General features: G+C 45.5%; 2 protein-coding genes across 5 annotated transcripts; one reads left to right on the top strand and one right to left on the bottom strand.

Annotated features, from left to right (window-relative positions):
* The first annotated feature begins 334 nt into the window (after positions 1-334).
* Positions 335-9,032, top strand: LOC101782769 (uncharacterized ATP-dependent helicase YprA). 4 transcript variants are annotated; one of them, XM_004958207.3, is made up of 23 exons: positions 335-632; positions 848-1,315; positions 1,505-1,573; positions 1,655-1,777; positions 1,862-2,011; positions 2,120-2,251; positions 2,337-2,416; positions 2,600-2,694; positions 2,965-3,032; positions 3,283-3,422; positions 4,274-4,381; positions 4,483-4,558; positions 5,915-6,051; positions 6,130-6,289; positions 6,386-6,565; positions 6,639-6,755; positions 7,000-7,155; positions 7,346-7,516; positions 7,604-7,716; positions 7,953-8,076; positions 8,407-8,502; positions 8,590-8,652; positions 8,757-9,032. In XM_004958207.3, the coding sequence occupies exons 1-23, from the start codon at positions 468-470 to the stop codon at positions 8,814-8,816; spliced, it is 3,051 nt and encodes a 1,016-aa protein (XP_004958264.1). In that variant the 5' UTR covers positions 335-467; the 3' UTR covers positions 8,817-9,032. The 4 variants fall into 4 exon arrangements, 2 of the variants coding, with proteins under 2 accessions (XP_004958264.1, XP_022680429.1); XR_001163240.2 differs by lacking the exon at positions 7,953-8,076; XM_022824694.1 differs by lacking the exon at positions 335-632 and having other exon boundaries at positions 1,145-1,271.
* Positions 9,033-19,076: 10,044 nt separating this feature from the next.
* On the bottom strand, positions 19,077-20,376 carry LOC101782363 (nuclear transcription factor Y subunit B-10). Its single transcript, XM_004958206.4, has one exon. The coding sequence runs from the start codon at positions 20,077-20,079 to the stop codon at positions 19,426-19,428; it is 654 nt and encodes a 217-aa protein (XP_004958263.1). The 5' UTR covers positions 20,080-20,376; the 3' UTR covers positions 19,077-19,425.
* Between the last annotated feature and the right edge of the window lie 2,366 nt (positions 20,377-22,742).

Here is a 22,742-nt window from a genome sequence, read left to right as displayed (position 1 = left end):
GCGTGCATCTTCCTCCCCAGCTCGGCGGCGAACAGCATCTCCATGAACGGGAAACAGTTGTGCTTGTGCACTCGTGCGGGTTGAGGCGGGCGAGCCGCGAGCGGGTGCTCGGCGTGGCCCAGCGTCTAGGTGGCTGATGCACAGCGGAAGAGTGTTGCATGTCGCTTTTGGATAAATATGCTTTGGAGATGGATATGGGCCCAACAGATGAAGTCAAGGCGAAGGATATGGGCCCAAAAACCACGCAGTCGCCTTGCCATTTCTGCCCAACCAGCCCAGGCCGGCGGGTACACAACACAAGGGATATAGACGAAGTCACGAAGACGACTAGACGAGTACCAATTGCCAAAGGCCGCGCAACCGCCGCCGCCTCCTCGCGCGGCGCGCGCCAAAACCAGCCACCGGCCGGAGTGAGCACGGCCGGCTCCCGAACCGCAACATCTTCCGTCTCCTGGCCGCACTTATCGATGGCGGAGGAGCAGGAGGGTAGGGAGGTCCAGGTCCGGGCCCTCGACGCCCGGTCCACGGCCGTCAGGCTCGCCCCCGGCGCCTCCGTCCGGGACCTCAAGGCCGCGCTCCGAAGCTCCTTCCCGCCCGCGCAAGTCGCCCCCAGCTTCCACCTCTTCCTCAAGGTGCCGCGCTACAGCCTCTCTCTACCTACCTCTAGCTCTCCGACACCGAGTCTCCGGCCCGGGCGTATGCCAAGACTGTCTCGTAATATTCAGTCCTGATTAGGTTCAGATGGTTGCAGTTGCAGCCTCAGTGCCTCACTATACTCGACACTGGACTAGACCCATGCAGTTGCTCCTTACTCACGATGATTCCCTTTTATTTTCTCCCCGTGAAGGGTGCTAAATTGCGTTTGGACGCTAAGGTTGACAGCCTTGCCATCGGCGATGGCGAATTCGTCGTTCTCGTTCCCTTCGCAAGGTCGTCACAGCAAGGTTCTTCAGTGAGCGTGCCAAGTGAAGAGCAGGGCGTCAGTGCACCAAAACAGCCAGAAGTGTCAGCTGCGGCTAATTCAGCTTGGCAAGACATAATGGATGACCTCTCAGCAATGCCATCCAGCCCACGGTCTGATGTTGCATCAAAATATTTTCACTCGTCGTGTGACCCGTGCTCTGGGAGGTTTACAGAGGATATGCCACCGTGTCAAAGTTCATCAATTGGATCTTCAAGGAAAAGGAAAAAAACATGCAAGGAAAATGGAAATGGTTCCCCAGAAACTCTTTCCTCTAGAGAGAATGGTACGGCTGAGAAGCGCAATATGGGTAAGAAAAGTGGGGTGACTAAATCTGCAGCTACATCATGTCATGTACGTCTTCCCTATATTTTTCTATCTGCCCATGTCAATTTCAATTTTCATCACCCATTACCCATACAAGAAACCCAACTGGCAGCATGTCTTATACAAGGAAATACATTTAACATGTCTTATACGCATTGGCCTGCCAGAGTTACTTTTCACAGAAAACAGCCTTTTGATTATATGGTCGGGATGCAGGATATGCACCCTTTGGAACCTGCTGAAATGGCTGAACATCTGAAACAAGGACTTGGAAAGGAGGGCCAGGTTTACACCTAGTATGACTTTCTGAATTTGGTACTGCAAAGAAAACCATAGTCTTTTCACTGTTACAATTCATATGTGCAGATTGTACATATGCAAGAGATACCATCTAGAGAGGCATCATTTACAGAACTTCCTTGTCATCTTTCAGAAGCTATGAGGGAAGCACTCACTAGTATTGGAATATCTAGACTCTACAGCCACCAGGTATTCCAGGGTGTGTCATCTTTTGTGCATATTTATTTGTTGAAGATCATTCTTTTTTATGTTGATTTTTTTACTTGGATGCAGTCTCAAGCCATAGAATCCTCTATTTCTGGGAGGCACATTGTTGTTGCAACTTCGACATCAAGTGGAAAGTCTCTGTGTTACAATATTCCTGTTCTTCAATCTCTCTCTCAAGACTTGATGGCTTGTGCTCTGTATATATTTCCAACAAAGGTCTAAGCATGACCTATTACATTTTAGTAATTTTTTCTTGCTAATTATTACATTTTAGTAATGATCATCAATAACATAGACAGAAGTTCACGTTCCTTTTTTTTTCAGGCTTTAGCTCAAGATCAGTTAAGAACTTTATTAGAGATGAAGAATGCATTTCATACTGATATTGATGTTAAAATATATGATGGTGATACTCCTAGAGAAGATCGTTTGTGGATCAGGGATAATGCCCGATTGGTAACTATATGCTTCTAGGGCTATAGAACTGTGTTCAATTTGATTATTTATTTCGATACATCTAATCACATACCTTTTTACTCAGTTAATTACCAACCCAGATATGTTGCACGTGTCAATCTTGCCGTATCATGGCCAGTTCCAGAGAATTCTATCAAATCTTAGGTAAAAAGTTATTCTCGATGACCTTATTCATTGTCTAGTTTCTTTTCTTTTTTGTCAATCATGTGTTTTGTCATCTGGGGTTCACTTTAAGTTTTCAGATGGATAGCTGTGCCTTTTGCTTGTATATTCACCATTTCCTGTACATTCCATAATGGGATATCATTTCTGTTACAATTTACTCAGGTATATTGTCATTGATGAAGCACATTCATACAAAGGGGCATTTGGCTGCCATACTGCACTTATAATTCGAAGATTGAAACGTATTTGTTCAAATGGTATGTATGCGTAGTTGAACCAAAACTTTTTTTATTTGTTAGTTGACTTAAGGCTTCATCTATGCTGTGTACCAGGACTAGGGTTTTTTTGAGTTACATTAATTTATTACTTGACTTCATTCGCAAGATCCCAATCAGAGCCCTAAACATTCCAGTGAATTCCTTAGAATTTCTAACTTCTCAGGTGTAACTTTGCTGTTCTTTGAAAGTTTAGGAGCTATCAAAGCAGTTACATATAATTTATGAAGCCCTTGTTTTTTGTATCTGCAGTTTATGGTAGTCATCCTACATTCATATTTTGTACAGCTACCTCAGCAAATCCATGTGAGCATGTTATGGTAGGTTACCCCTCCCTTTAGTGTAGTTTTGAAAAGACACGTTGTACCAAGCAAAAAGAAACCTGCTGTTCTTAATAAATTTTGTAAACACGCTAGCCTCATCCTACAATTTTTTTCTAAAAAAATATATATTGGTATATCCGTGACTTAGCCATTTTTATCTTCGAAAACTTCTATATTCATCTACTGTTTCAGGAATATTGCATGGAATTGGATGCATTATCTTCACAATGAAATATGTTTGTCCCAGGAACTCGCTAATTTGGATGAAGTTGAGTTGATTCAGAATGATGGAAGCCCTTGTGGTTCCAAGTACTTTCTCTTGTGGAATCCCCCGATATATATTACAGAAGGAAGTTCAAAAGCTAGTTCAATACCTAGACGCTCAAGGTATAGGGACATATGCTCCCTTTTCTAGTTATGTTACTGGTACCTTTATTTTCAGCCACCACTCTATGTTCAAATTTAATAAACCCTCCATTTGTCATCAATAGTTATTATGTTGATGATAAATGCATTGTAGAGTAGTAGTTACTTGGGTTATGATCTTTATATGGTTGTTTGATCATTGATGCCAAATCGCAATTTCTTTTTCCTGGTTAAAAGCATACTGTCTATTAAAAGTTATATTAAGCGATAGCTTAGTTGATTGAGCCTTCCGTTTAGGGGGCTTGCAAAGTGTGTGCCTCCCTGAGAAAAATAACTTGCGTGTCTCCTAGTCAGTCAATGTTCAGTGCCTCCCCACCCCCACATATCTTAAGGGCTACGAAAGGGGGTGGGGGTTCCCCAACTGTTTCTCTCTCAAAAAAACATGGTACTTGAGGTCTTTACCTTTTTCAGAAACAAATATTGCTTAGCTGCAATACCATCATTCTTGAATCTCGACTACTAACTTTTTATATGTAAGCAACAAATTATGTATTTAAAAGTAAGGCATCCAAACTTTAGCTTGGTGTTATAATTGCTTTACATTAAGAGTTGCAATGCTTGAGCTCCAAATAATGCAAAGAGGTGTCTTTAACTGTGCTAACTTCCTATGTCTACCTGGATCCAAAATGCAAAATTTTACTGTACAACTCAGTATCAGAACTGTAATCAGAGGTATTTAACACTACATGTACAGATGTATTTGGTTTACTGCTGCACACCAGTGAATAGTTGTTCCCTCCTATATTTAGAAGTATCTTTGTGATAACTACTGTTTCATGGAAATACTCTAATATCATTTATTTCCTTGCTAGCTCAATAGTAGAGGTTTCATATCTATTTGCTGAGATGATTCAACATGGGCTCCGTTGCATTGCATTCTGTAAAACTAAGAAGCTATGCGAGCTTGTCCTAGCTTACACGTAAGAACACATTTTCTTCTATGGACCACTTTTCTGTTTTTGTTGAACTTTCTACTACATGCATTTTTACTCCAGATGACCCATACTGTTTGTTGTTGTAGGCGTGAAGTTCTTCAGGAGAGTGCAAAAGAATTGGTAGATTCTATCTGTGTATATCGTGGTGGCTACATTGCAGAGGTTGTTATGTCCCCTCATGTTTCACAAATGTGTTCTGCCATTCTGCTTTTGATTTGTGGTTGTTTGATTTAAGATGACTTTTGGCCTGATAAGTTATGCTCTTATATTGAGTAAGAATGTTCTTGCCTATAGTCCCACAATTGTTTTGCAACATGTATGGATTCTTCTGACCATATTCTTACACATCCTTGTACTGATTAGCACTTCCATGTTTTAACCTTCCAATAGATGGGTTAGTAATTTCGCTTGCCTGCGCTGCTCATTTGTTTTTTAACAAGCACAAGGCTTATTCATTTTTTCTACCCTGTATGTTTACTCTTCTTGCCTATAGCGTTCACTATTTTTCTATTCTGCCTCCACTTTCATTCATTGACGATACTTCGATATCCCAAGGAGAACTAAACAGTTGTAAGGTTCTGTCACATGCAACAGTATCAGAGCAGGACTTTCACAGTGTTAATTGTCTTGTGCTTGAGCTCTGTTCTTTTCGCTTAGTTAGTATTACATTATTTCGTGAATGTGTCAAATATTTTCTCCCCTGCCAATCTTTTGTAATGCATTCTATGCCTAATTTGTCACTGAAAAAAAAATCAAATTTATTTTGTAACACAAATGTTTTTTTGGTAATGGCAAAGTATTCCCTGAAAATACATATTGCTGAAGTACAGCTGTTACTTATGGCAAATGGATGAGCCCTCGTTTTGCTTTGAGAAGAGAAAACTTTATGATTTTTCCGCTTAGTTAGTATTACATAATTTCATGAACATGTCAAATATTCTCTCTCCTACCAATCTTTTTTTAATACATTTGATGCCTATTTTGTCACTGAAAAAGTTACAAAAATGATTTGTAACACAAATGTTTTCTAGTAAATTCCCAGAAAATGCATATTGCTGCAAATGCACTAGTAGCGCGGTGGTTGGTCACCGAGTAGTGGTAAAATGATCCCCTCACTATGCCTCCCCAAAAAATAGTGGTAGGGTACCAACCTATGGTTAAGGTGCGACCCTATGTGAGGACAGGGTTTGGGGGGTTTCTTGGACGGTTTGGCTAGGATTCCTTCTTAGTGCAAAGCCGTGTGGGGACAGTTCCCTCACCGATCAAGAAAATGCATATTGCTAAAGAACAGCACTTATGGGTTGATAAATGGATGAAGCCCTTATTTTGCTTTGAGAAGAGAAAAACATTATGATGCTCACTTCTGAGGAAAAGCATCGGATCACTTCGCACCAAGACAGCTGTGTGAATTCCAGCTTCGGATTTTCTTTAACATCTTCGAGAAAGAAACTATGTTTTAGACATTGATGTTCATTTTATTATGGAAGTACTATGGACTTAGAAACAATTTATTTGCAGGACAGAAGAAAAATTGAGTCTGATCTTTTCGGGGGGAAACTCCGTGGTGTTGCTGCTACTAATGCTCTTGAACTAGGAATTGATGTTGGACATATTGATGCAACATTGCATCTTGGATTTCCTGGGAGTATTGCCAGGTAGGTGAAGAATGATGCGTTCGATGAAGCCCCATGTTTATTCTGTCACTCTACTAAGACACATAATTTTAACTGCAGCCTGTGGCAGCAAGCCGGAAGGTCTGGAAGAAGAGCAAAACAATCATTAGCCATTTATGTTGCCTTTGAGGGTCCTTTAGATCAGTATTTCATGAAGTTCCCACATAAATTATTTGGCAAGCCAATTGAACATTGCCATGTAGATTCACATAATCTAAAGGTCTATAGATCTGTCTTTATTTTATTGACTAATTGGTATAAATTCCTTGAGGGACTCAACTCTTCTCTTTTTGTCTTAATTTGAAATTTCTTACAGGTTTTGGGACAGCACCTTGCTTGTGCTGCTTATGAACATCCCTTGTGCCTGCAATACGATGAGCGCTACTTTGGTTCTAGTCTGGATAGTGCAATGACAACACTTAAAGACAAAGGTTATATCATTAACAAAACATCTGGACCTTTCTCTTCAAGCATGTGGAATTATATTGGACCTGAGGTTTGTTTATTCTATTTTGTATCCTATGATGTAACTTATATTTTTAATAGCAAGAAGCATTGGCTTTCTGCAGAAAAGTCCTTCACAGGCAGTGAGCATACGGGCAATTGAGCATGATAAGTACAAAGTGATCAACAAGTTAAATAATAGATTACTTGAGGAAATTGAGGAAAGCAAGGCCTTTTTTCAGGTACCTGTATCTGTTCCTTGACTATGATCATATGTTATACTATACATGTTGGGCTCTTTAAATATTTTTCCACTGCTGGCAAAACTGACAGATAAGCTGATGGTTTCGAATTACCATAAAAAGTTTTAATTAACACAACTTAAGTTTGTTATATTGGACTCGTATGTTGTACTGTAGATCTTCCACTGTATGTCTTCGCGCATTAGTACCTTACTTAATCAAGTGTCATTTTCTTCAATGTCAGGTTTATGAAGGTGCTGTTTACATGCATCAGGGTGTCAGTTACTTGGTTGAGGAACTTGACTTATCATCGAGGACAGCTTTCTGTAGGAAAGTTGATTTAAAGTACTACACAAAAACACGGGACTACACTGACATCAATGTCCTCGGAGGAGAATTTGTATGTTATCTTGAGCATTATAAGTTTATAACTTTTGCTTCATATACATTTTGCATTATGAGTCATCCCCTGGAGTGGTTTTTAGCACATAATTTTTTTAGTACTACTTTTCTGTCTTGATTGTCCTGACTATCTAGTTCATCAAATATTTTGAGCACTTGCACTCTGACTCTTCTAATACATGTTGAAGGCTTATATACCTACGAGTACATGTAGAACTAATCGTGTGAAGACAACTGCTCAAGCAAATGATTGCACAGTGACTACTAAATGGTTTGGTTTTTATCGCATATCGAAATCAAGCAATAAAATATCGGATAGTGTTGAGCTCAACCTACCCCCGTATTCCTTTGTCTCCCAGGTCTGTGGCTCATGTATGATCATCTTAGTAATACTGTGACACATCCTCCAATAATTCTTACACTTTTTGTATGATGCTCAAGTATAGGCTTTTTGGGTACGGATTCCACACTCAGTAAAGATACTTGTGGAGGAAAGAAAGCTACAGTTTCGAGGTGGCTCACATGCTGCTTCTCATGCACTCCTGAATATTGTTCCTCTGTAAGTTATTTATCTGTATATATACAGTAATTATCAATACAATAAAAATTGATGTCTGGTAGATAAATTCGGAGGAAAAATGAATTGCATAAACGAGAATATGTGAGGTTTGAGAATGCAGTAGTGAATGTTAATTTCCTAAGGTAGAACATGCACTTGTATTGCAACCCCCCCCCCCCCCCCCTCTCTCTCGGTTCTTTTAATTGTCTGTGTTGATTGCGCATAAATATTTGCAGGCATATGATGTGTAGTACTTCTGACCTAGGAACAGAATGTGCGAATCCTCATGAAACCCGTGGTATTCCGGACAGAATTCTTTTATATGATAGACACCCAGGTGGCATCGGCATAGCGTCACAGGTGAACTGTCCACTGATGGATGTTAGCTCAGAATGCACTATGCTTAAACTTTAGATGGATCTTTCTTGCTGTGAACTGTCCATTAGTATTCCTTTATTGCTGCAAACTGCTCACGGGTAAATATTTCTTGCCGTAACTGTGAAATAGCATTATGCTTATACTTTAGAGAAATAGCATCATTGGTAAGTTGTACGCTAAATATACTGATTTCGTAAAAGATGAACAGTTCTTGCTATCATCACAGAAACAAATTGATGACATGTGAAGGATTTAGCTGATCTAGTGAGACTAAAAATTTGCATGCCTTTTGCCTTTTGTCTAATGGTGTAGGCCCAAATGCTCTTCGGGGAGCTTCTACTAGCTGCTCTAGAACTCGTTTCCACGTGCAACTGCACGAGTGCAGCTGGCTGTCCAAACTGTATCCAGGTAAAGACTGAACGCATACTGTGCTGAACTCGACTTTAGATAAACGACAGGGTCTTTGATCTGGTTGTTTCTTCTTCTTCTTTTCAGTCGCTGACATGCAGTGAATATAATGAAGTTTTGGACAAGGAGGCAGCAATTTTGATTCTAAAGGTACATGATTTTTTCTTGTTAATTTTTATGTGCATGCTCACCGTCAATCACAGTGCTGTAGACGTAAAATTGGCTTGATACGAGACATTATGTTGCTTGTGCAGGGAGTGATCGACCATGAGAGGGCCTATTTTGAAGCGGAACATGCTTGTCAGCAAAGCTGATGTGGATTTTTTTTGGGGACCGTGCCTTAGCACGTTTTTCGTCAAGACGAGAAAGCTGATGCGGATGTTAGGCGCTCCGTTTTGGCGAAGTAGCTGCAATGGCGAGAAGTGCTGTTTGGTGAGTTGGTGTTCTTGTATGTAGAGATGTAATTTGTAATCACAGTTGTAGTCTCATTCATGAAAGTTGATAGCATTATACGACAACCAGTTGGTCCAGTTCCATGCATTTCTGATGAATGAAACGCCCAGCGCGCGCGTAGGCCGTGGGCCCGTGGCGTCCTTGGCTCGTTGCAAGCTCTCACTCAGCACGCTGCCGCGAACGAGACCACGAACGTGTGCTCCCGGGTGGGAAGGAAAACGGGCGCGGGCCCCTGAGAGCGACGGCGCGCGCCGAACGGGCGCTTGGTGGTCGTGCCCTGCCGCCTCGCTTTTCCCCGCTCCGCTCGAAGTCGAGACCGAGACGTGCATCAACATCAGAGGACATTAGGTAGGCGGCCGTTGACCTCCTCTGCCCCCCACGCTCCGTGGACACGAAGCGCGCCGCACGAGCGCGATTCCGCTTCGGCGTTGACCTCCTTTTTTCCCCCGGGGGCGGTGCGGTGCGGTGCCGCCGGTGGTGTGGTGCGCCGCGTGGCTCGGCCGCTCGGGGTCTGCCGCGCCCCGCCTCTCGCCGTCGGTGCTCCTGTGCCGCCGCACTGCACGCACTCTGTACTCTCCGGCCACCCCACACTCCGGAGTCCGGAGCCCGGGCGCACGCCGCCAAAGCGCGACTTTTGCTTCTGCCTCTGCTTTCCGCGACTGCGACTGCTGTTGTTGGTCAGATTTTTTCCCTCCCCATCCGGCCTCCGGATTGCGCGTTCCGCACACGATCTACCATCTGCTTTTGGACGTGGTCGATGGAGATTGCAGACTGAGGGGCCTGTTTGTTACCAGAACTAAAGTCCACCCATTTTAACCACTTTTAATCATAAAGTACTAAATAGATGGACTAAAATATGGATTAAAATATTTAGTCTTTTAATCCATATGGGGTGGATTAAAATGGACTAAAGAGCCTTGGTGACACCCCTACCCCTCATTACTCCCCGTTCCACCTGTCCCGCACCCTACCCCCTCCCCACCGCCAGCTGCTCTCTTCCTCCAGAAACGTCCCCGTGCGCTCCCCTCCCCTCTCCCACCGCTCGCTCCCCTCCCCGCTCCGCCCGCTCCTACCACCCGCTCCCCTCCTGCTCCCGCCACCCCCACCGCCCCCGGTCCTCCCCATGCTAGATTCATCGCCCCCGCTCCTTCCCACGCCGTCGCACCTGGTCCTCTCCACCACCGCACCCACCATGGACCAGTACCGGGACGACTTCTCCTAGGCGGCTTCTTTATCCGTGGCTACCCGCAGCTTCCGCGCTTCCCCGGACGCTGGCGACGAAGACGACTTCGGTCCCTTCTTTCCCGCTGGTGGCCCCCACCCTCTCCGCTCCCCGAATGCGCATGGAGCACCTCGACCTCAACTCCTAGGCCGACGGCTTCCCCAACCTTGGCTCCTACCAGGAGTATTGCCAGGCGAATGATGCTCCCGACGACCATGGGCTACCTCCCCTTGCCCTTGGAGGCAGAGTGGGAGGCCGTGGAGGTCATCGCTCGAGGTCCACGAACACTGGAGCGGGATCTGGCGGAGGCAGAGTGGGAGGCCATGGGGGAGCCGTGTCTACCCACGGAGGCAGAGGGGGAAGCCGTGGGGGAGCCGTGTCTACCTACGGAGGCAGAGGGGGAAGCCGTGGGGGATCGATGGTACACCGCGGAGGTCGTGGATCCTCTGTTGCTGGCCACACCTTCGTTCCTCCAGAGCAACTTGGCGCCATCAAGGATGAAGAAAACGATGGCTCTGAAGCTCGTTCCCAGTCGGTAAGATCCAAGCTCCTTTACCGGTGATGTCAATTTGTGAATTTAGATATTACTGTTATGCCTATGCTAGTTGAATGACTGTGAATTTGTGAATTTGTAGCTTATTTTCCTGTGATGTTCTTATCTGTAGCTGATAATATTTTCTGTAATAGAATTAATATGACAAGGTCAATTGATCCAAGGAAAACACACATATTTTCTGTGATCTAGCGGTTGAACAAATAAGGGCAGGGAATTGCTTGAATGGTACAATGTCAGTTAAAGGTTATAATGCTATGAGATAAGGTTTTTACATAAAGACCGGCCTCAAGCATTCTACCAAACAAATGAGGAACAGATGGACATAGTGCAAGACTCTGTACACATTCTGGGTTATGTTTAATAACCATACTGATTTAGGCTGAAGAGCTGATGGAACAATCATTTTTCAACCTTTTTATCACATCTTCTATTGATGCGGTTATGTCTTCCAATTTGTTATATAACTCATCATTGTTTGTCTGTTTGTGTTTTTCAAAAAAAAAACTGAATGTAAGAAGTTTTAGTATGGAGTACCTACTTCCGTTGAGCAACTAGCTGAGATATTTCATGGGGTTACAATAGATGGATCAACCTCTTGCATCCCTAGTCAAGCAACTTATAACTCTGAAGGAGTATATGATAATGAGGAAGGTGAAGATGCAGATGGAAAAGGCTTTCTGAGCAGCCCAATGAGTAGTAACAGCCGCTCATTGTAATAGCCACAAGAGGGCAAGCAGCACTACAGATACAGCCACAAGTCCACCCAAGAAAAGCAAAAGTTCAATGTTGAAGATGTTTCAGGAGCTCATTACATAATTGCAAATTGCCAGAAATAAGGAAGAAGAAGCACTAGCTCAAATATGTTGAATTGTGTGTTATGAACCTTCTGTGTGTGCTAAGGACCTTCTGAAATGTTTGTTGAATTTAGATGAACCTTCGGTTATGGAACGTGCTACTGATTGCTACTAATTACTGTTATTCATGTGCTACTGGTTACTATGTTCTTTTCTTCATCAGCATCCAATCTTTTCTTCATGTGCTTCTGATTGCTGCTTATGAACCTTGCTGCTACTATTACTGATTTCTTGCTGCTGCTAATTGCAGGGGTCTGATGATGATTAGGAAGTAGAAGAATATATTAGAGGAGAAGAATTTCTACTGTGGTATGTGCCATTATTAGTATGTACCACTTTAACACGTACTTGAACAAATCAGAGTATAGGGTAGCAACACAAAGTGGGTATAAATGGGTCATGAAAACACTAGCAAATAAGACTTCTTGCTTTAACATGTTTAGGATGAGTTGGTGTGTGTTTGACAAGTTTCATAGTTTGCTAGTTGAGTCATATGGATTGAAGTCCACAAGAAGAATGTCATCTGTGGAGGCTTTAGGGCTGTTTTTATAGATATGTGGTGCCCCTCAGTCTATTAGACAAGCTGAAGATCATTTCTTTGACAGTATGACCTAGGTCACTGGAGACAGTATGTAGGAAGTTTGATAAAGTACTGTATAGTGTGAGCAAGCTTGCAGCTGATGTCATTAGGCCAGTAGACCCTGAATTTAGGAGTGTGCATCCTAGGTTGCAATCTTCTCGCTTTTCTTCATTCTTTGACAATTGCATTGGAGCAATAGATGGGACACATGTATCTGTTGTAGTGCCAACTAGCAAGGTAGTACAACATACGGGAAGGCATGGATATACAAGTCAGAATGTGATGGCCATATATGACTTCGATATGAGATTTACTTTTGTCGTGGCGAGATAGCCTGGATCAGTTCATGATATGAGGGTGCTCAAAGATGCAATTGAGAAGTATGGAGATAAATTTCCACATCCACCTGAAGGTATTCACGTGTTCTATGTGTTCTCTGTTGTATTTTTGTCTCATTATTGCAATACTTGTCATGTGACTTACCTTAAAAAAAATGAATGTGTAGGAAAGTTTTATCTTATCGACTCGGGGTACCCAAATCGACCGGGTTATCTTGCAACATACAAGGATACAAAGTATCATCTCCCGGAGTATCGACAAGGACCAATGCCAAGAGGTAAAAAAGAGCAATTTAATTATCATATTCTTCACTTCATAATGTCATCGAGCGGTCTTTTGGAGTGTTGAAGATGAAGTGGAGGATTTTGCTAGATCTACCAAGTTATCCGATGCAAAAGCAAAGTCAAATAATTATTGCATGCATGGCACTTCATAATTTCATTCGAGAGAGTTTTTTGGGATGTGAACTTTGATTTGGTTGATCAAGATGAATACTATGTTTCATTTTCCGATGCATCGTCTTCTTAAGGAAATATATCAAATACACGTCATGGGTGAAGATCAAACAATGAATCAATTTCGTGATTGGATAGCCGATGGTTTGTTTAGTAGGTCATAGTTGTGATGGTTTCAAATGTATGGACAATTTTTCGAACGTATGAACAACTTTTATGAATGTATGATAAATTTTGATTATGTGCCTTGCGCACAAAGCAAGCCAGCAGCGTGGCACAACATGGGTACCAGGCGCACGCTAGAATTGGGAGTAGCTTGGCATCAGAACAGGGGTAGCAAGCGCAAAGAACAAGAGGTAGCAGAATTTGGCGTTAGAATAGGGGTAACAGGTGCCCGCATGAATAGAATGGGTAGCCGTGGTAAAAATATTTTTATTTAACTGTATTAATATTTTAGTGCGTGAAACCAAGTAGGGACTCAAGTTTAGTGCCCCTTTGGCATGGCTCTTCGAGCGGCTCTCGCTGCAGCTTCACCCCAAGCCGTCCCAAACGCGTCAGAAGAAAATAGCTTCCGTGCGTGAGCCGGCGAAAAGCCGCATTGGGAAACAACGGCGCGCGACGAGCCAAAAAAAATGGCTCTCCCCGGCTTCTCCCGTCCACATGCATGAAGTTGAAAGAAATTACAACTTTGCCACCACCCTCATCAATTCCTACCGGTTCATCTCCCCCATCCGCCTGCCTCCTCTCTCCCGCTCCTCCTCCCACGAAGCTCCTGGCGGCGCCGGATGAATCGGCAGGGGCGGCCGGCGGCAGGTGGGCGAAGTGGTGGCGGAATGGATGGATCCGGCGGAGGCCATCCTGATCCACGGGCTCGTTTTCCCGGAGGCGTCGCCTCCCCTTGTCCGGCCGGCGCGAGCTCTCTGCATCCCGCCGGCGCCACCTACCCTCAACCCGTCGGCCCTCAACCCGCCGGCGTCACCTACCCTCAACCCGCCGGCCCTCAACCCGCCGGCGCCGCCTCCCTTCAGGTCGGCGGCCCTCAACCCGCCGACGCCGCCTCCCTTCAGGCCGCCGGTGCCGCCTCCCATCATGGCGCGGGCGACCCTGCCTTGGGTGCGAGCGCATGGCGAGGCGGCCACACGGCCTTTCTTGCTGCCGCGGCCGCGAGCACGGCAGCTGAACCGTCTGGGGGAGGCGCTGGAGCATTTGCTGCAGCCGCCGCCGCCGCCGCCACTGGAGAATGGCCGGATTGGTGGAGGGCTTCGGCTGCGGCTACGGAGGCTCTAGGGCCTGATTGGCTCGGTTGGCTTGGTCCAGAGGCCAGTGCCACCGGAGGAATCGAAGAGGAAGTGCCCATTGTGGCCAATCCAAGTCGCCGTCGTGCTGGAAGAGGTGGTACTGGTGCGAGAGCTGGCTGTGCAACAAGGCCACCGGAGCGTGCTGTGTCTACGGATGTTGATGTCGACCTCACTGATTCCAGGTGATAAATGCTACTGTTTGTAATACACATTCCATAATGACTTGCTAATGGAGAATGCCTTGTGTTAGAAGAACATAGGTTGTTTTTGTATGAAATTGATGAGCCATTCATGTTTGTGATGCGTGTTTATAACATGTCAAAGCCATACTGTCAAAACTGAGAAAAAGCCATACTTCGGCTTATAACAACCTTTTCTTTGTTGCCAACAGCACTGCCGATTGGTGCGATGAGAATACCCGAATAGTGTGTGAGCTTTTTGCAGCCGAAGTACTGATAGGAAATCGTGATAACACACATTTAAATAAGGCTGGGTATAAGAATGTAATGGAAAAATTCAAACAGAGGACTGGGATTGAGTACAATAGAAAACAATTCAAAAATAAATGGGATAGGTTGAAAACTGATTATGTTATTTGGAAGAAATTGATAAATAAGGAGACGGGCATTGGATGGGATGCAACTCATACAAATATTGTTATGCCAGAGGCATGGTGGAAGAAGACAGCAAAGGTGAGTGCAACATTACCAGTACATTTTTTGCCTCTTTTCAGGCACTAATAGCTTATGATAGCTATGTGATAAACCATTCTTTTATTTCATTGCAGGCTATAAAGGGAGCTAACAGATTTAAGAATAAGGGCCTTCAAAATGAGGACCAGCTGGGGATTATGTTTGAAGATCTTCGCAACACTGGTGATGATCATTGGTGTGCCTCTAGTGGTGTACGGCCATCTGAGGCAAACCTGACTCGTGAGGATGCACCATTGCCTGTTGACGATGATGAGGATGATGATGCAGCCGACGATGATGATGACAGTGAGGTAGAAGAAGTGACACCTACAAGTGTGAGAGGAAAGAGAGCTAGAGTGACTGAGAGCACCAGGGGAAGGAAACCAAAGACTGCTACTGGTCAATGGTTTCAAGAACAGATGGGGAAAATTGTGGAGATGAATGAGAGAACGACCGCATCTTGTGAGTCTATTGCAAGGAGGGAGGATACATCTGGTTGTTCCATCCAAGATGTAATGGCATTGGTTAAGAATTGTGGTGCTACAACTGGGACAAATGAACACTTCATTGCATCCATAGTTTTTACCAAGAGAGCGGAAAGGGAGATGTTTATGACTTTAGACACTGCCGAGGAGAGATTCCAGTGGCTGACAAAAAAGTATGAGTGGATGAATAGAAATGTTGTGGATAAGTAGAACAGTTCCTATTTGTATGAACCCTTGTATCCTTTTTAATTTGCATGAACCCTTGTAGTACATTTGTTCCTGTATAACTTCCAATAATTTGTGCTAGTTTGTTTGAATTCCAATAATTTGTGCTAGTTTGTTGTCTTGTTACTACTATTATTCATGGTATTGGTTGTTGCTTATTCATGTGTCCTGTTTAAATGACAGTGGTTCTTCTGATGCTGATGAGTGGGCTTCAAAGACTATTGAGTTGATTCGGTCAGTGCAGAACAATCTTTTTGCAAGCGCTGTTGTTGCAGGGAAATATCTTATGACATATCATGACAAGCATGAAACTGCTATGCCAGGTCAAAGTGGGTATGGATGGACTCTGGAAAAACTTAACACTCCAGGTCAAAGTCATAAGATGTTCAGGATGACTGCATCTCTCTTTTACAAGCTGCATGATCTGTTAGTGAGTACTTATGGGCTCAAGTCATCCGTTCATATGAACTCTATTGAATCACTTGCCATCTTTCTAGTTGTGTGTGGTCATGGTTGGTCTAATAGTGGTCTACATGGTGTATTCAAGCGTTCTGGGGAGACAATAAGCAGAAAATTTGATGAGGTCCTCATGTGTGTGGTGGCTATGTGTCAGGATTACATACGACCAATTGATCCTAATTTCTGTACAACACAGACTAGAATTACTGGAGATCGGAGGATGATGCCATATTTTAAGGATTGCATTGGAGCACTAGATGGTACTCATATTTCAGCGACACCATCTCAGCATGTTTTTATTAGATACATTGGACGAACCGGGAAAGCAACCCAGAATGTTCTTGCTATTGTTGACTTTGATATGCGATTTACATATGCTTCTATAGGGCAACCTGGCTCTATGCATGACACTAGTGTGCTCTTTCATGCATTGGAAAATGATCATGACACATTCCCACACCCTCCTGTAGGTATGTTAACCTATTTGTATGTAGAATGCTAACGTTAGTACATCTTCTAATTACTTCCTTATTTGTCTTTCCACATTTGTGTCTAGGGAAATATTACGTTGTCGATGCCGGATACCCAAATCGTCCTGGATACTTGGCGCCATACAAGGGTGAAAGATACCATGTACCTGATTGGCGGAGAGGTCCAGCTCCTAGTGGTGAGCAAGAGCTTTTTAACCATTTGCACTCCAGTATTCGTAATGTGGTAGAGCGTACTTTTGGTGTTTGGAAAATGAAATGGAGAATCCTTCTCAAGATGCCGAGTTACCCTTTGGAAAAGCAAATGATGATGGTTGCAGCTACCATGTGTCTTCATAACTATATTCATGAGAATCATGCCCTAGATAAACATTTTCGAAAGTGCGATCGAAATCCTGATTTTGTGCCTATAATACCTGAGAGATATGCAGCACATCATCCTCCTCGGAGTGCTTCAGATAGTTCAACTCGACATTCTAATGATCGAAGCATGGATAGATTCCGTGATGACATTGCAAGGGCAATATTTCTTTCTAGATCATCGTGATATTGTATTGTTTGTATGGTTGGATGCTATGTGTATCCCCTGAATGTATTATTTTGTCAACAGCACTTTGTAACAACAACCTAATTATTAGCTTACCTATATTTTATATTTTTTTTATTTGACGCAAATCACAGTATCAATAGAGTCAACACATAAAACTCATATCTCCAAGCAATACACATATGCAAGGGCGCAATGGACAATTGACATCTTCTATACATTCTAAAAAGCTAGGAGAAGCCGTTTTACCAAACGTTCTCGTACAAAATAAGCCAGAGCCAGAAAAAGCTGCTTTTCCATACGAGCCAGAGCCAAAGTTGTTTTTTCACGTACCAGAGCCTTGCCAAACGGACCTTTAGTCGTCAACTAAAAAGAACCAAACACCGCTGAGACGCGCAGCCCCCGGCTGTTGCTGCGGTCGAGTCCACGGACGCGCTGCCTCCATGCATCGTGCCCCGGACGTGACGCCTCGTGCGACCGGCCGCAACCCGCGCAGCAAGTGCAGTGCTGGCACTACCGGTCTCCGTGCACGAGTGTGGGGTTGACCCCCCAAAGCTTCCACTGACAATGCGTACAGTATCCCGTTGTGCTGCGCCACGAGCTAAAACCCCTGGTTCATTTTGTTTTTGTTTCGCTCTTTACAAACCAATACAAAAGGAAAATCCCATGTCTTTAAAAACCACAAGAGAGAGGGACAGTGACCGGCCGGCACCTAATTAGAAACGTCAAACCAAACCTCCATGCAATGCCACTCTGCCAGTGCAGACAGACCCTCTTCTTGGCATCAAAATTGAGGTGGCCTTCCGTTCCCCCCTGCACGAACAGAATGCGCCCCATTCATCCGTTGAGGAGCAATCAATCCATCTCTTTCGTCCTGGCCTTTCTCCGCGCCCTGCGAGTGAAAGCTAAGTGCATCTAACACTGCTCTTGCTGTGGCTGATCCATGCCCAATTGCCAATGCCAAAATGCCACGCCATGACAGGGAGGATAACGAAAACATTAGCTCGCTGGTATAAAGTAAGGCTGATGGCCTGATGAGATGGTGACTAATCATAGATCAGTGATTCGCATGTCATTACTTGCACGTTAAGGATGTGTTGCGGTGTCTTGGATAACCTATTTTATGCCGATTGTTAAAGTGCCCGCACCCCTCCACGTGTCAAGATTTGTGACGATACCTGGGGAAAAAGTACTTGTAGTACAACGGGAGCATGTGGTGATGCGGTACGTACTGTTCCAATGTTCTGTCACCAGCTAAAAATAAAGGATATACTTTTGCATTGTTCTTCAGTTGGGGCATTGTTGTGTTCTAGTGTGATGATCCCATGATTCGCAGGTTTCAGTTGCCAGCATTTTGACCTCCCCCTTGGCAAAGGTGCGTGTTGGCTGCCTGGAGGAAAACCACTACTGTTTTGGCATGGAATAAAGCTAGCGTGAAAAGGATCACGATAAACCTGTCCTGAAACTGATGTAACACGTCCTGATGATGAGAAATTGTCATGCATGTGCACATGCCTCCCCAGATAGTGCTCGCTAAAGCGACTTGTCAAGGAAAACAAAGCACACGATAAAACCGTCTCGTAGCCCAACTTGTAACCCAGAATCCCAGATGCCCAGGTAAGATACCAACCAGGCTTTAAATCAGTCTCTCGATTTTTTTTGTAAAAAAAATTCTCTGAACAGTCTCAAGTTTTTTAATTGCACTACAATGAGGTAAGATATTCTCAAAAATAAAGTATTGGCAGTAGAAAAGATACCACTAGAACTTTAAGGAGTTGACACATGTCATATATCATCTTTTTCTTGAATGATTAAGCTCGCACCGACACTTGTCATCGCGTAACAAGACAGCACAAGTTTTAAAATAATCTCAACAGCAATGCCAGCACCAATCAAGGAATACTAAGCCAACGAATAGATAAAAAAGAAAAAAGAAAATGTCACTGTCAGTTGTTACCAGAGTCATAGCACACTAAGTACTACATTATACCATGTCAAATTGTCCATGGCACCATTTCTGTAGCAGTAGTACAAGGCTACAAAGCTGCTCGCCGTAGCTCAGTTCAGCAGGAGCAAGGAACAAACCATGGGATTACCAAGAGGTTAAGCAGCTACCATATCACTGGCTTCATTTAGCACGACATTATATTATAAACCACGAAAAAGAAAAACGAAGGTTAACTTAACCAGCAGGCCGGCACCAATTGCCGACACCAACCAAGAAGCCGGCCGACCTCTTCAGCCATGCAGCCACACGGAGCGGTCATGCCTCATAGCCTGTCCTGCCTGCCGAGCCCCGACGGCGACGACGAGCCGCCGCCGCCGTGGCCGTACGAGCCGCCTTTCGCGCCCATCACCATCTGGTGGTGCGGGGGCTGCGGGTACCCTGACGCGCCCGGTGGGGAGCCGTACATCGGCTGCCCCATCATCATGATCATGCCGCTGCCTCCGCCTGCGCCGGCGCCGTACATGCCGTAGCCGACGGCCCCGCCGGCGCCATTGTGCGCGGACGGCGTGGTCTCCCTCTGCGGCTGCAAGGCGGAGCCGGAGCCGGAGGAGCCCGCGGCGCCGGTGGCCAGCTTCTCGCCCTCGAGCTCGCGGAACTTGTGGAGGTAGAGCTTGAGCGGCTCGATGTAGTCCTCGAAGCCGAGCGTGGTCATGGCCCAGAGGAGGTCGTCGCCGTTGATGGTCTTGCGCTTCTCGCGCTGGCACTTGTCGGAGGCCTCGCCGGTGATGAAGGAGATGAACTCGGAGACGCACTCCTGCACCGTCTCCTTGGCGTCCTTGGAGATCTTGGCGTTCGCCGGGAGCGCCTTCTTCATGATCCGGCTCACGTTCGCGATCGGCAGGAACCGGTCCTGCTCCCGCGGCGACGAGAACTCCGCGTTGCTCGGCCCGCCGGACTCGTTGTCGGAGTCCGGCATCGCCGCCGATCCAACAACACAGCAAGCTCCTCCCTTCTCCCTCCCGGTCAAGTCAAACAACTCCAAGTCTCCAAGGCTGACCAAGACGATCCAGCCTGAACAAAAATCACTGCCCTCCGAATCAAGAACGCTAAGAGCAGCAGATCAAGTGCGGATGAACGTGGATGATTCGAAGAATCTGGAGGACGACGAGGAGCAGAGAAGAGCAGGGGAGTAAGCAGAGCGAGGTGGGAGGGAAGAGGGAGAGCGGGGAGGTTTGAGAGCGGAGTGGAGAATGGCAGGGTTCGTCGGATGAATCGTGGGGATAAGAACGCATCGAGGGGGCGATGTGTCGCTGCGTGGGCCGTTTGTTTGTCGATAAGCGTTGGGCCAGCCGGTGTTCGCTGATGCCGTCCATTTCTGCCACGCTGGCGGGGTTCGGGCCGTCGGAGTGGGCCAGGGGCGCGATCTGGTGCGTGATCCACGGGGTGGTCCCCGGGAGGCTGCCACGCAGGAGTGATGACGTGGAGCGGGTGAGTCTGACGTGTCCTGAGTCTATTGACCCCTTGTGTGACGTGTCTACGGTGATTGTCACTCGTACAGCAACGGTGAGGCCCTGGTTTCTTTTTTTTTTATCAGAAACTAAATGCAAAGACAAGTTTTCTTTTTTGCAATAACTGAAAATCTTTGCTTTTCTTCTTCTATTTCATTCCTCTAGAGTGAATGAATACGGGAAAGAGGTTTCATATTGGAATTTTAATTTTCATGAATTTCGATGTTGAAATCCAATTTCTTGTAAGCTACACGTCGAATTTCAGGGAAATTTTTCTTCGGGCATCAAAAATTGGTCGACGTGAAAGTTGAATACGGCGAGCCGAAAATTAGCCCAAGGTCGTTCTAGCTGAAAGTTGTTTTGTGGACCACTCGAGCAACAAGGCCCCTATCCAAATATTGGCTAGTTGGACATGTCCCTGACTCCCTGTCCAAAATGATGCCACATCACCCACACCACTAAACAAGCATAGATCCAAAATGAAAACCACAGCCTTTCGCCACTAACGGCCAACCACTCCGAAAAAATAAGCATTTTTCTTTCTAGTGATGCAAAAGCAGCCGTTGCAGCTAACCAACACATCTCTAGGTCAAAGCCTCTGCCCTGCGAGTACTGCCAAGTGGCGCCGAGTGAAGTGCCCAAGTGCACTACCCCTTTTGCGCATTTCCTAGGTTTCAAATTGGATTATTTTGCTAGCTATCGGCCAATAATTGATTTAAAAATACCTCGGAATTTCTTTCTAAGATATACATCATAGGAGATACGTTGTTTTAAAATTGAAAACTACCATGTCGACAATAATTAACCCATCCCCTAAAAATCAGAGGCATGATGGATCCTTTGTTGTTGTTGTTTTTCTAACAAGTGCAGGCTCAAAAGTTGCACATTACCTGTCGCTTTTGCAATGAGTGCTCCACTAGATCGACCCCGATGACATGGCATCTGCAACGACGAAAGCTTACCACTGGTTCAACCAGGACAAACTTTGAGTATTTTTCCAGTAATCATTGTCCTTATTAGCGAGGATTTGATTACATTAGTAGTGGCCCGGCCGGTCAATTATTTGGAGTGCAACAGGTACTGCTCGATCGGGGCGGGACCATGCCCTTGCAGGTTACCAGTTCCTTTCCACATGGAACGTGCAAGCAGCAGCAGCTACCCGGCAGGGTTAGTGAGGGGAAAAGTGCGTGGCATGCCGATGTGTCACCATGTCAGGGTTAAGTTTTGCAGATCGAGTGTGGCGTACGCATGCATTACTCCAGCATGTGCTGTGCCCTCGCCGTGACATGGGCGAGCTAGCTAGCTAGGCTGATGGAGTGGTCGATGGGGATGGGAAGTGAAGCTGACAGTGACCCATTCGCTAATAAACTGCGTCTGCCTTTTGCTGTCTCTTCTTACTACACTTGAGCTAGCTAGCGGGTCTCGTGTCCAGAGTGACGTGTCGGTGCTCGACACAGGTGGCAACATTCATCTCGTCCAGAAACAGCCACCTCCCTGGCATATGATCGAGCTACAGTTTATTAGCTCGACCGATCTGCGTGATTAGCTAAGCTAGCTCGTAATCAACAGGCGGGAAATATCTCGTCTGATCTGCAGCTATATTGACCGAGAGCCGATTGCGACGCGTGCTGCGCGCGCAGCCACTAACGATCTGCTACAGCTACGTGCGAGGCTGTGGTGAGCTCCCGCTGATGGAGCCGCATGGTGATTTGACGGGGATCGTCGCGTGAAGAAGAAGTGCCCGTGGATTATACCCGGCGCGGCGCGCGTGATGAGGCCGTCAGCGGCCGCGGCCGGCCGGGCGGCTGGTGGCGGGCGGTCTGAGGCCGCGCGCGGGCGGGCGGCGCCGAGGGATTAATGTGGAGGATGATGGCGTCGGCCGGCCGGACGGCAGGGTTGCCCGGTCCATGAGGCAACTGGTAACAGTACTAATGCACTATAGTACGTGTTACGGCTAGAACGTAGTTTTCGTTGAGATGATAATTGAGTGCCTGGAGGCAGGATTTGTGGCCGTGATCGAGTTCTGAGATCTTTTTAGCTGATGCGTTGACCTCAGTGTGGGTCTGTGGGCTCCTCGTGTTGAGTTGACACTTTGAAAGCAGCCCTCAACCTTGTACCATCTCTCTTCTGG

This window comes from Setaria italica, chromosome II (assembly GCF_000263155.2).
Source record: "Setaria italica strain Yugu1 chromosome II, Setaria_italica_v2.0, whole genome shotgun sequence".
NCBI lineage: Eukaryota > Viridiplantae > Streptophyta > Magnoliopsida > Poales > Poaceae > Setaria > Setaria italica.
Note: the sequence above shows the minus strand (reverse complement) of the source record. Positions and strands in the feature narration are given on the sequence as shown.